The sequence below is a fragment of the Trichoderma citrinoviride genome, assembly GCF_003025115.1.
Source record: "Trichoderma citrinoviride strain TUCIM 6016 unplaced genomic scaffold BBK36scaffold_4, whole genome shotgun sequence".
Lineage (NCBI taxonomy): Eukaryota > Fungi > Ascomycota > Sordariomycetes > Hypocreales > Hypocreaceae > Trichoderma > Trichoderma citrinoviride.
The window spans coordinates 164,131-176,356 of record NW_020194712.1 but is presented as its reverse complement, the minus strand read 5'-3'; the positions used below and the strand labels follow the sequence as shown (position 1 = coordinate 176,356).

At 59.1% G+C, this 12,226-nt stretch overlaps 4 protein-coding genes across 4 annotated transcripts; 2 read left to right on the top strand and 2 right to left on the bottom strand.

Annotated features, from left to right (window-relative positions):
- Positions 1–133: 133 nt before the first annotated feature.
- Positions 134–1,099, bottom strand: BBK36DRAFT_1193951 (hypothetical protein; the record flags this gene model as incomplete). Its single annotated transcript, XM_024896832.1, has 2 exons — positions 134–679; positions 779–1,099. The coding sequence occupies 2 exons, from the start codon at positions 1,097–1,099 to the stop codon at positions 134–136; spliced, it is 867 nt and encodes a 288-aa protein (XP_024751157.1).
- Positions 1,100–3,014: 1,915 nt separating this feature from the next.
- BBK36DRAFT_1157522 (hypothetical protein) lies at positions 3,015–3,581 on the top strand (the record flags this gene model as incomplete). Its single annotated transcript, XM_024894019.1, has 1 exon — positions 3,015–3,581. One exon carries the CDS (start codon positions 3,015–3,017, stop codon positions 3,579–3,581), a length of 567 nt encoding a protein of 188 aa, XP_024751156.1.
- Positions 3,582–4,594: 1,013 nt separating this feature from the next.
- Positions 4,595–8,743, top strand: BBK36DRAFT_156196 (hypothetical protein; the record flags this gene model as incomplete). Its single annotated transcript, XM_024897646.1, has 4 exons — positions 4,595–5,067; positions 5,185–5,280; positions 5,429–8,110; positions 8,261–8,743. Exons 1-4 carry the CDS (start codon positions 4,603–4,605, stop codon positions 8,741–8,743), a joined length of 3,726 nt encoding a protein of 1,241 aa, XP_024751155.1. The 5' UTR covers positions 4,595–4,602.
- Positions 8,744–9,601: 858 nt separating this feature from the next.
- BBK36DRAFT_156194 (hypothetical protein) lies at positions 9,602–11,443 on the bottom strand (the record flags this gene model as incomplete). The annotated part of the gene is made up of 3 exons (XM_024897645.1): positions 9,602–9,687; positions 10,066–11,100; positions 11,191–11,443. The coding sequence occupies 3 exons, from the start codon at positions 11,441–11,443 to the stop codon at positions 9,602–9,604; spliced, it is 1,374 nt and encodes a 457-aa protein (XP_024751154.1).
- Between the last annotated feature and the right edge of the window lie 783 nt (positions 11,444–12,226).

Below are 12,226 nucleotides of genomic sequence, written 5' to 3'. Positions count from 1 at the left end.
ATTGCCGTGGATATCCGTCCACGTCCCTTCCGGTTGTATATGTACAATGCGCTTTTCGATAAGACCCGATATCTGCGTAGTATATGCTTTGTTCGATAGACCCGATACATCCGTATATATGCTGGAATAGTAATCACTCGTCGTCTTCGTCGCTCGAGGAATCATCGTCGCCACTTCGCTTCCGCTTCTTCCTCGCCTGCCCCTCCACCTCCTCCTTCCTCATAAACACAAAGCTCCTCGCCGGCCGATCCTCGCCCTTCCAGCCGCCGCTCTCCTCGCCCTTCTTGTTCCTCACGACGCCAAACGTCCGCGCGTGGTGGTACCCCGGGTACGCCGCCGCCTGGAAGCGGAAGCTCCGCTCGAGCTGCAGGCCCGCGTGGCGGCCGAGGTCGCGGATGTTCCACAGGGTGTACGGCTCGCCCTCGAAGAGGGTGACGACGACGGAGCCGCCGGGGGCGAGCGGCGCGCGGGGGGAGGCGAGGCAGCGCTGGAAGAAGGAGACGAGGAGCTCCTGGTTGTAGCGCACCTGGCGGTTCACGTCGGTGGACTTTCCGCCGACGTGGGGGAAGTTGAAGATGATGCGGTCGTGGGGGGAGCGGGCGACGGAGGGGGGTAGTTTGGTTGCGTCGACGTTGTAGATGAGCTTGTTGGTGATGGTGGGTGGTTTAGATTCGGTGTCCTCGTCGTCGTCTTCTTCTTCTTCGTCCTCCTCCTCTTCTTCTTTCACTTCTTCATCCTTGTCCTCATCATGCTGTTGACCCGGTCGGCGGTTGATTACGGCAATGTTGGCGTCCACAGCGGGATACTTTGCGACGAGCTCGGCATGGTTCTTCTCCAGCACCGTGGCCGTGACGTTTGTGCATCCGTGGTGCTCGATGATGGACGCAGCAAAGCTCAGGTCGCCCTCGCCGACCAGCAGGATGCGGTCGTGGCGGCTGAAGGGGATGACGGGCTCGTCGTGCTGCTGCTGCCGGTGCTGCTGCTTCTTCTTTGCCTTTGCGCCGGGGCCCTTTGGCTGGTTCTTGTCCTTGGGCTGCGGGCGTGCGGAGGGTCGTTTTGGCGCGGCGGGCGGGTGGGCGAGCTTCCGTCTTTTGGCCATTGGGGCGATGATTGGATGGATTGCGGCTCCAGCAATTGACTATGCACTGGAAGGGTATAATGCGTTGGCAGACAAGAGAATAAGATGCAATGATCCAATGAAGTCGAGGTGATGATGCAAAATCTGGTGTAAAAGATGCCGAGCCCGAAACGGGGAACCACTTTTTACGGTGTTTGGCCTCAAGAGTCTACAGAAAAGGTTATGGATAAGGTAAGCAGAAAAGCGAAGCACAACGAAGGCAGATCTCACGTGCAACTAATCGGGCGGGATGGCGGCAAGCGGACGAGGGCGATGCGACCAATCAGCGGCGAGGCTCGCGGCGGCAGAGGCCCGAAAAGCGCAAGTCGTTTAGGGGCCGTGGCCAAGAAAAGCCGCGCTAAAATCTGGGATCAAAGAGCAGCTGGAGCTCACGATTTCTGCGGAGCACCTGCGCTGCGCTACAAGCGACAAGTGCGCGTAATACGTGAGATGCTATAGGTGCAGTACAACTTGAAGTACAGCACAGCACCGCGCTGCTTGCAGATGCAGCGGTCGATCTCGCGTGCGGTGGGACGGTTTCGGGGGGAGTTGAGAGACGAGATGTTTCGTTCAATTATTCATGCATTCTGCCATGGTTCATCACTTACTCAAGTTAGGCGAGACTGCACTGGGCCAACGCACGCGCTGAAGATGATCCTCGAGCACTAACAGCAGCGCAGCGTTAGCAGTGCCTTATCCGTCGCCCGTCTTAGTCCCTTGGCTGTTATCGCAGCGCCTGGATCCCAAAGAGGCAATTTCGGGGAGGTGGGGACGGCGGACCTGTTTGCCGCTACTACGAGGGATGTATTGCAGAAGCGCTGGGCTGCAAAAAGCAGAGCAAAGCAAAACAGCCTCTCGCGGGACACAGGGCGAGCATCTCAAACAGGGAAGGGGGGAGAGAAATCGGGGTTGCTCGAGATCGGGAGGATCGAGCCAGACGATCAGAGAATTCGCGAGCATGGCTGGGTACCTGCAACTTGTCTCTCTCTGCTTCCTCCCCCCCAACCCAATGTTCCGTCTGTGCAAAGAGGTTCAGCACTAGCCGCTCCTACGAGGGCAGCGTGACGCATCACTGCACGTGCGTTCATCATCTCAGGTGCCCTGCATGTACGAGTACCTGAGGTAGTCGCTCAGCAGAAGAAGCGCAAGGCGTGAGACCCAACGTGACGTTCTGTTTCACACATCACGCATCTCAATTCTTGTGTTTATTTTCCCATGCTACCCATGTGTTGCGCAGCTTCAATTAGGTCGCCTCTCTCGGGACTTTGCGGCTTGCCGCACAAGGTGATATTGACCCAAAATAGGCAGTGCCGTAAGTAGGTACCTGTCTCTTCACACACACACACACACACTGTGGCCGTAGTTCAAAGGGACAAGCGGGAATCATCAGGCTTTGCCCTGCATACCTTACCTTGCGGGAGGCACAATGTATCGTGCCCAACCTGCAGCAGGGGACTGGGGCGGACAGGCGAGCACTTGGCACGTCTGGTGTGCCGCCAGTTGCATTGGTTTGCTCGCCTGCAGCTGCGCCATGGCGTGTTTCTGCTGGATAGATGGATGAACGCACCTCTATGGCCGCGGCATCTGGCCGGGGTCTCTTCTTGCTGGTCAACGAGATGGAACAATGTGTCGGTAGGAGACTTTGTACACGTATCAGATGGAGATGCTTTGCTGGGAGTGACATCACGCTTTGGACTGTCCGGTGTCCTTGTCCCGGGTTGATGGAGGAAGAAACTTGTCTACCTTACTACCTACTGGAGGAGTGTCAGTGTTTCCCCTCTCATACAAGCGAGGAACAAGCAAAACAGCGAGTACAGCAAGGAGAAAGAGATTTTAATGCTGTAGCGACTACTTAGGTAAACTCCATAGAGCCCTACGGCTCTTGATTGCTATTCCCATGTCCACCTCTGCTGCCATGTTCAACCACGTTTCGCCACACGTCCACGTAGCCATCGTGAGCAAACCGAGACTCCCAGGCTTAACAGCTTTGGCTCTCGCAGCACAGAACCTTGAAGTAGAGTTCGTCGCCCATTCTATGATTCAGCCACTCACCCTGTCTTTTCCCGCGCTTCTCGTCCACAAGGCGAGCGCCTGTTTATCCCCAAGGTTTCTCAAATCGCCTGCTCCACTGTGCGGTGAGGAGCCGTTGTCGTCTCTCCTCGCCTGTCCCCTGCAGGTCACCGGTACCTGCTGCCATCGCTGCTCCCCTTCCCACCCCCAGCGGCCCACCCTAGCGCGGCAGCCGGAGATTCACCTCGTCCGCGCCAACCAGAGGGCGCGGAGGAAGGCCATTGCGTCCCAATCGGGCCTAGCCTTCTGTGCCTGGGCGCCGCGCCGCCAGTCGCTGGCAGGTCCTGCGCTGCGCTGCGAGGCTGCTGGGCGAGGTTCCCAGTACCGCGGAGTGACCCCCGTCGCTCAAGCGGCTCCCAGTGCGAGCTGGCGGTTGGGCCGGGGCCAAGGCTGAGGGGGTCCAGAAAAGGGACTGGCCGGCCGCACCAAGCACCAGCACCAGCACCAGCACAAAGGTCTTTTTTCGTTCTCATGTTCCAGTCCATCCAGACCTTGCCTTTGCTTCATAAATACTGCAGCCGGTCCCGCGGTTCTTCGGCATCAGAGACAGACAGAGAGACATCCCTACACATCCTCCGTCCAGCTGCTCTGACTGACATCCTGCTCACCCTGTGCTCGCCCTGCGCACCCGCTTCTTCAGTCTCAGCCGGGCTGCTGCGTGTCTGATTGTCCGCCGCTGCCTCAATAGCCGCAACCGCCAATCTCTCTGCTATTGTTGCTGAGCCGTGAGCGAGCCCTCGCCCAAGAGATCAGACGAAAGAGCCCGGTTTCCTGCTCAATCGCCAGCCTATGGCAGGACAAGCGGCAGCACACATCGCAGTCAGCTCAGCGTCAGTTTCTCTTCACTTTTAAGGTTCCCTCCAGCAGTCGCACTGTGCGCGGTACCTGCGGCGGTACTCCCCAGCCTTAGCGGCGTCTGGTGCATGTACTCGGTACCCCGTGCGCCGGCCCAAGGTTACAGCACCGCCAGCCAGGCCCTTTTTTCCCTTCAAACACTGTTTGTGGCGGCTGTCCAAACTCACCTTGCCTTGCCTTCCAGTTATCATCAGCACAACACAAGCAGCTCTTCTTCTTCTTCTTCCTCAACCTCTTCTTCCCCTTCTTCTTCTTCTTCTTCTTCACCACCATCCACGGCCAGGCCGCCTTTGTTCGTTTCCGCCTGCTCGTCCTTCTTTCCCTCCTTGTCGCACCTTCGTCGTCGTTGATCAATCTTTGTTCGGCACCGCGGCGCGCGTGCTCTTTTGTTCCTAGCTTACTCACCTGGCTGGCCTCAACCCCGGCTCTACACTGACATCTTTTTCTACACTCCTTCCACGCCTCTTGCCGCACCCTTTCTGTACCCCTACACCACCCCAGACACAGTAATTACTGCCCCCCCCTCACTCACTCGCTCGCTCTCTCTCTCGCCTCTCGCCATGGCTGCTGAGAACGAGCGGGAACCCGCTGCCCGTGGCCGTGGCCGAGGTGGGCGCGGTGGCCGGGCTGGTCGAGGCCGAGGCGGCAGAGGTGCTTCCAACAACGCTGCGGCAGGCGTCGCCAAAGCAGCAAACAACAAGTCTGGCCGCGGCGGCACTCGCAGAGGCCGAGCCAAGAGCTTCGCCGACTCTCGCGTTCAGGCCGCGTATGAACGCCAGAGAGATCTCAAGGCCACCTACCAGACCGTCTCGTATGCCATCAAGAACGCCCTGCAGGAGCTGGCCGACCGGTCCATCGACGAGGTCCTGCGCAACTTCGACCTCGATGAGTATGAGGCGACCGGCGAGCTTCAGCAACGCCTGGAGCAGAAGCTTGCCCTGTTTGAACGCCAGTTGCAAGCCAAGACGCAACTCGCCAAAGAGACTTACGACTCCGCGATCTATGTCACGGAGCAGGAATTCGAGGTACGTGGTATTTCTATCGAACCTGCTCATCGAAGCAAACCCCTTTCAGCCTCTCTTCCTTCTTGTTTCCCCATTCACTCTTGGGTTTTTCATGACTAACACGTCTTCTCCTTGCAGCTTGGTTTTGAAGACCTTGCAGACCGGTTCATTGATGGCCAGTTGAACCGTGTTCGCATCATTGGTGCGCTTCGCTCAAAGGATCTCCCAATCGACGTAAGTATCTTGGGCTGTCTTATTAGTCATGCCCTGCCATGCCCTGATCGACATTCCCCCCCTTGGCTTCCGCCCCCCTAGCCTATTTCAGCAGCCTTGTCCCGGCCCTTCATCAAGATGTTGCTGCTAACACGGTGATGCTTTTTAGATATCCGATGACCAGTATGAGTACAAGGTCATCTCTGATGAGCATTTCGACAAAGAGTTTGGCATCTATGAATCCTACAAGGACGGTTACCTTGTCCCTTATCCCTCGCGGGTCGAGGGCACTGAGATGTGGCAAAGAGCCCGCGATGCCGAAGCTGCCACCGCCGCTGCGGCTGCTGCTGCTGCCGCTTCTTCTGGTACTCGAGGAGGAAGGGGCGGACGTGCCCGGGGTGGTGTCAAGCGTCGCGCCCAAGACCAGCCCGAGGGCCAGCCCACCGTCAAGAAGACGACTCGCAGCAACTTTGAAAGCCAGCCCCTGCCCACCACCCCCATCACGCCCGCCAAGGGACTTTTGGCTACGGAGATTGAATCTCACACCGATGGAGCTCCCGTGGAGGAGGATTCTGGTCCCGTCACTCCCGAGCCCGTCATTGCTTCCAATGGCGTTACCCCTGTTGTTGTCGCCAGATCCGATAGCAAGCTCGGCGCTCATGAAAGAAGCCCTCCCCTGCCCAAGAACATCTCGGATGCTGACGAGTACGGCTGCCGCATGTACAACCAGAGACCGTCGGCGAAGGAGAGGGGCGCTAACAGCCGCCTCCTCGTTCCGCGACTCTTCACCTTTGAGGACTATGAGATTGGCTTCCGTGACAGCACCAACGACTCTTCCAAGGGACACACGCACGCCAAGCGAGGCAAATACCTCGATACCCCGGACAGCAACGGCATGCATTTTGACTACTGGTGCAATGGCTACGACTATTCCAACACCACTCCGTCCGACTTTGATCGGGAGCTCGTCAAGAAGCATGGCCTCCACCCCCGCTTCGGCGTCTTCCTGCCTACCAGCACCAACGAGCAGGAGCCGACCAAGCCGTACGTCATGCCGGGAAAGCCGGTGGTGTTCATCGCTGAGCCTTCGGGCCGCATCTCCCACGCCTCCCGCTCCTTCCAGCGGACGGTTAATGATCGTCGCGTGGTTGACGAGCCGGTGAGGGTGAAGATGAATGCCGCGATGCGGCGTTTCTGCAAGCTGCAAGACATCCCCCTCGACGATGTCGCCGTCACCGAGTACCTGCCCACCGAGGAGGAGCTTCGCAGCCGATCCCTGGGCACGGCCGCCAAGGAGCTCGAGTCCATCCCCGAGGCCGTCGAGACCTCGCCCGAGACAGATGAGCAGGTCTCCACAGAGGAAGAGCCCACGGAGCCGCCCCAGCAGGGTGGCCTTGCCGCCATGTCCGTCCTTACTTATGCGACCGCCTTTGTCGAGGCCGAGCTGAACACGCGAGCTGCGCCGCCGCCTGCCCCAAAGGCCACAAGATATGATGCCATTAGAGATGTCTTCACGGATTCGAAACCTGCCCCAGCGCCTGCTGCTGCCGAGACAAACAGCCTCAACCTCAACTTCCTGGCTGAGCTGTGCAACGTCGAGACTCGCCTGCAAGAGCCCGAGGGCTCTATCGTCAAGACGCGGGCACCTCACGTGGCCGTGCCAGAGGCAGAATCCGAGATGAGGGTCCATCGCGAGGACGTGCCACCCGTTGCTCCTCCGATGAGCCAAGTCCCCATCAACGCGCAGCATGCCCCCCTTGAGCCTGCTCAGGAGCAGCACCAGGCGTACTACTCCTACAACGGCTACGCCGTGCCTGAGCCTCCTCGAGACGTGCCCATGGGGGCTATCCGACCGATCGACCCTCTCTACGCAGGTGGCCGTATGGCACACTATGGCCCTGAAGGTACCATGCTCGCCCCAGCGTCGGCGCCTGTGCAGGCTCCCCCTCCTCCAGTACCCGCCGCGGGTTATGCTCATTACTGGTCTCAGCAGGCTCCTCCCCCTCCGCCGGCCGCTCTAGCTCCCGCTCCCGCTCCGTCGCCGGCTGCGGTTCAAGCACAGGCTCCCCCGGCTCCGGGGCCCGGCACGCCATACTCTCATGGCTACTGGTCACAGCAGCCCCCGCCTCCAGGCGCTCAGCTTCCCCCGCCATCTCCAGCTATGGCACAGGCACAGGGTCCGCCGCCGCCGCAACAGCAGCAGCAGCACCCGCAGCACCAGCAGCAGCAGCACCCGCAGCACCAGCAGCATTACCCGCAGCCTCCTCCACCTAGGATGCCCTTCTCTGCCGAACCACTGCCGCCGCAGCCACTGCCACCTCTCCGACCGCCTCGAGGTCGTTCACAGCCTGTCCAAGATGACATGCTGCGTGACCCTATGATGAGGCCGGCTCCTCATGGCATGAACAACTACTATCCACCTGGCCCCCCTCGACCCTATCATTACCCAACTCCTGAGCCCCTGGCCCCTATGCCGCCACTCGCACAGGAAAGGATCCTGCCCGCCCCCCAGCCACAGCAATCCTACATGGGACCGTCCGGCCCTGGCTACGCGCCTCAGATGCCTTCGCCGACCTTTGGCCACCCCCAGCCAATGTCTGGTCCCATGGGACAGAGCCCTCCCGGGACACCCCAGGGGGTCCCCGGCTCGATGCACCGCCATCGTTCCACGCCCTCGGGCTCCTCCGATGCTGGAACCGGCAAATATCGCAAACTACAGCCCGCCCCAGTGCCCGCTCACCGAACATGGTCAAGCAAGCCGGAGCTAAAGACCATTCCTTATGATCACAAAGAGACAGGAGCATCGGCCGCCCTTCCGAAGTCTGGTCCCACGCAAATTAGGGGTTGGAACGTGAACCAGCATCGGAAACGGAGCAAGGCCAATCAGCAGGGCACAGGCGAAGCGGGAACTGACCAGAATGATTCCAGATAGAAATTGGAAACACCCGGTCAGCCAGCGTCTCAGGGCGTCCTTGTGAACTCTCAGGCCACGGCTTTTCAGGCCACGACTTCTCATCCCACTCCTCCTCATCCCAACTGGTCTGTTCGCTTTGCGGAACCACACACCATCCACCTTCCACCGTTATTCCCACGCGTCACAACTCCAGCTCGGCCGCGCACAATGGCTGACGACCTGGACCTCTACCCAACTCCCCCAATTCCGGATGGGAATGCCACCGTTTCCGTCGAGCAAGCCGCGGCTCCAGCCGACCCCGCGCCCGCAGGACCCTCTCCTGCCGAGCCAGCTCCTGTTGATGACCCCGTCTCTGAGAATGGCACGACGGCGTCACGCCGTCTTCGCCCACGGAGAGCTAAAACGCCCGCCTCTACAACCGCCCCTACCCCTTCACCACAACCAACTACCCCCGGCCGTCGCGCAAGGAAGCCAAGCCGAACGGCATCAAAGAAGAAGACTGCTCGAAAGGGGGCTGCTCTGGCTTCCATTCAGGCCCAGCCTCAGCCCCCAGCGGAGGGCGCATCATAACCCCTCAAGACCCGTAAGGTGACAGCCAAGTTGCTGTACCTACAATATATCGCGATACCATTGCGGCACAGTGCTCTGGGCGTCCACGAGATGTCACCAATGCGGCGCTACGCAAGGTTATCTTTCTCTGCTGTTCTGTTGTACCAATATAGGGGTCTCGCATTTTTAGTTGCTATTTTGTCTTTTATTGTCTTCTACCTTTTATTTTTCCTTTTATTTTTCTGCTGGTCGCACAGGGAAGGGAAGGATACCAAAAACTGGAGGGAACTTGATGCTTAGATGCCACGATGATGGCTGTGATAGAAGGAAGGAGGTGTTTGGTTTGATTTTTGTGATTTTCTCTTCTCCTCTTCTGAAGTTTACTATCTGCATCCGATTGCGAATGAACCTCTCCCGCTGAGGGACGGATTCTGAGGTTTGCCTTTGTTTCCTCCTTCTTTCGTCTAAGGGATATTCGGTACTTTGACACGATGTGAATAAAGTCGTTGTCTCTTTACTTATAATCGCCTCGAGTGAAGGTGAAGTGATGACCTTGCTTGCGATGATGTGTCTTGTGTGATGTTTGCATACATTGCTTACTAGCTATGAACGTATCCTGCCTGTTACTTAAAACGTACAATCCTGAGCTACTCGAACGTACAATGCCCCTATCCTTTTGTCTGCGTCCTTGGTACATGCATGATAAGTATTGCCCGCTATATTCATCCTGAATGTTTTTTCGTCCCCATCCAATGTATTGTATCATATCCTCCATCTTCAAGTGTCATATATCTCGTTCCATTCCCGCCATCTAGTCTACGAAGTTCGCTCTCCCGCTGACAGGGGCCGTCTGAGAAAACTCAATGGAGCAACTTAAACTCATTGTGCGCTCATTGGGTCGTTCGGAGGCGGTGCGCTCGTTGTTGGGTTGTCGGCTGAGCTTACTTGTGCCTGCGTTTCCGGAACTGAAGTAGTAGGTACGGATTCTGTCCCGGTTGTCGGCGCGAATGGTACCTGGGCGCTGCTGCTGCTGGCGTTGGGAGGAGGAGGAGGCGGCGGCTGGGCGGCTGCAACGGAGGCCATCATGTCGGCGCTCGTCGCGGGAGCCGTCAAGTCTACGCCCATGGACATGCCCTGCGTCTGGGCAAGAGCGGCGGCGGCGGCAGCGGGATCCAGCGTCGGCGGGACGAGCAAGCCGGAGGAGGAGGAGGAGGCATCGAAGCCCATCTCGGGCGGCATCACCATGGCGCTGCCGCCATTAGGGGGAGGAGGAGCAGCAGTCAGGGGGTCGACGATGGCGCCGCCAGCACCGCCGCTGGAGAGGAGATTGGCGCCGAGGGTGCCCTCGGGATGGAGGGGGTACATGGGGGCCTCCATGGTGGTGCCGTCGAAGATGACCATGTTTTGGATGGGCTGCTGCTTCTGGCCGAGCACGTTGATGACGTCCTGCGCCAGCTGGCCGCCCAGGATGGCCGTGACGGGCGCAATCTCGCTGCCGAGGTTCTGCAGGAAGCTGCGCAGGAACTCGGGCCTCAGGGTCTCGCTGGGGAGGTTGAGGGCCTTGTGCTTTTGCGTGGCGATCTGCGTGAAGAGCTTGAGGTCCTCGCGCGTCCCCGGCAGGCGGCCGCCCTGGATCTGCATGAACTCCCACAGGGCGCGCAGGCACGAGAGCGCCGGGGTGACGCTGCGCAGGCGGCGCCTGGATTTGCTGTACTCGTCGGGCAGGCCGGCGACGTCGCTGGCGAGGAACCAGGTGGAGTAGAGCTCGCGCTTGGTGACGGACTCGACCGTCTTGGCGCCCTCCTTGTTGGTCTGGACGTTGACGATGGAGCGCGTGCGGGTTTCCTGGCGCGGCTGGGTGGCGACGTTGCCGAGGTCGCGCTCGATGACGTAGTCGTGCTCGATGAGGTCGCTGAAGATGAAGCCGTACATGCCGTGCGTGCCCGCGGCGTAGAAGGCCTTGCCGTTGAGGCGGGTGGCCGTGTTGATGAGGTTGAACGAGTCCGGGTCGAGGTCCGTGGCGATGACGACGTCGAAGGCGCCAAAGTAGCTGGGGCCCTTGGCCTTGACGCCCTCGGCGTCGACGTGCACCCGGACGCGCGGGTTGAGCTTGCGCAGGGCGGCGCTGGCGGCCTCGGCGCGGTTCATGCCGACGGGGCTGTCGACCTCGGAGAGGAGGAACTGCGCGCCCAGGTCCGCCTCGGTGACGGCGGCGCTGTCGAGGACGGTGAGGGAGCCGATGCCTGCGAGGACGAGGTTCTTGGCGATTTCGTTGGCGAGGGCGCGGATGGTGATGAGCAGGATGTTGGCGTTTTGGATCTTGGCCTGGGCGGCCATGCCCCAGAGGCGGATTTGACGGTCATAGAGGGCGATTTCATCTGCGAAAAGAGGGGAGAGAGAGAGTTGTGAGCTGTCTGAAAAGCGTGGAGCTAGGAGGGATGAGAGGATGAGATGGGTTTGTGTTTTACCTGCTGTGATGGCCTTGTTGGCAAGGACGCCGTTGCCGTTGCTGAACATGAGAGGAGCCGTGGCTGAGGCGTCTGGGATGGCGGCTGTGGTGGCGAGAGATTGGTCTGGGATGAAGCCTTGGCCGGGCATCATCATGGCTGGCATGGAAGTCGGCACGGCGAGATCGGGGTTCAGGCCAGGAACGCCGCCGTTGGCGTCGGATATGGATGCTGCGGCGGCGTCTCTGGTGCCATTGCTGGGTTGCTGGTCCATTGTGATGAGATTGCTCGAGACTCGATGAGCTGCGAGGGTGAGCGGACCGTGGGGGGGGATCGTGATGAGTGAGGATGGAGTGTTGAGATGCGGCAAGGCTGCGCTCGAGTGAACGAGTTGAAGATGAAAGTAACTCGTTTTGGATGGAATTGGGCGGGTAATTCTGGATCCCAGCAGCTTTAATCTGGTGCCGGCAGCAGGTCAAAGACACGCATTCACACAGCCAGTGTCAAGAAATAAGGGATGCAGCTGTCCCGTTGACTCGGAGAGGTGCAGAAGAGAGAATATCAAAGCGGATCGGATGCCCGTAGCCTTGCGTGCAGCCGTGCAGCGGTGATGCGCTGGAGAACTGGCGCTAGGCATGGGCTAAGGGTGCTGCTGGAGGGGTACAGTTGCGTGGGTGTGTCTGTGCTGGGATTCGAGGTACCCAGTAGCTGTTAGCGGTGGGTCTAGGACAACACCCGCAGTCCTCATAACTTACAAGAAGCATCTGCATCAGCGTACGCAGCTGGCATCTGCTGAGATGGACCGGTAACTCACAGAGCATATATATTATATTCGCTTACTGTTGATTCATATATTCACATCGAAGCCTTGGATTTGATGTGACTGAACCGTCTTATACTGTACCAAGCCTATAAGTATCAGACATGAGGACTTCTCTCCGCATCGATCCACCAGCTGAGGGGATATGATGCAGCCATCGACTCGAGATGCCATATCCCTCCAAGTCCAACGGCCCCATCGTGACGACGCAAAAGACTCATTGGACAAATCAAGCCG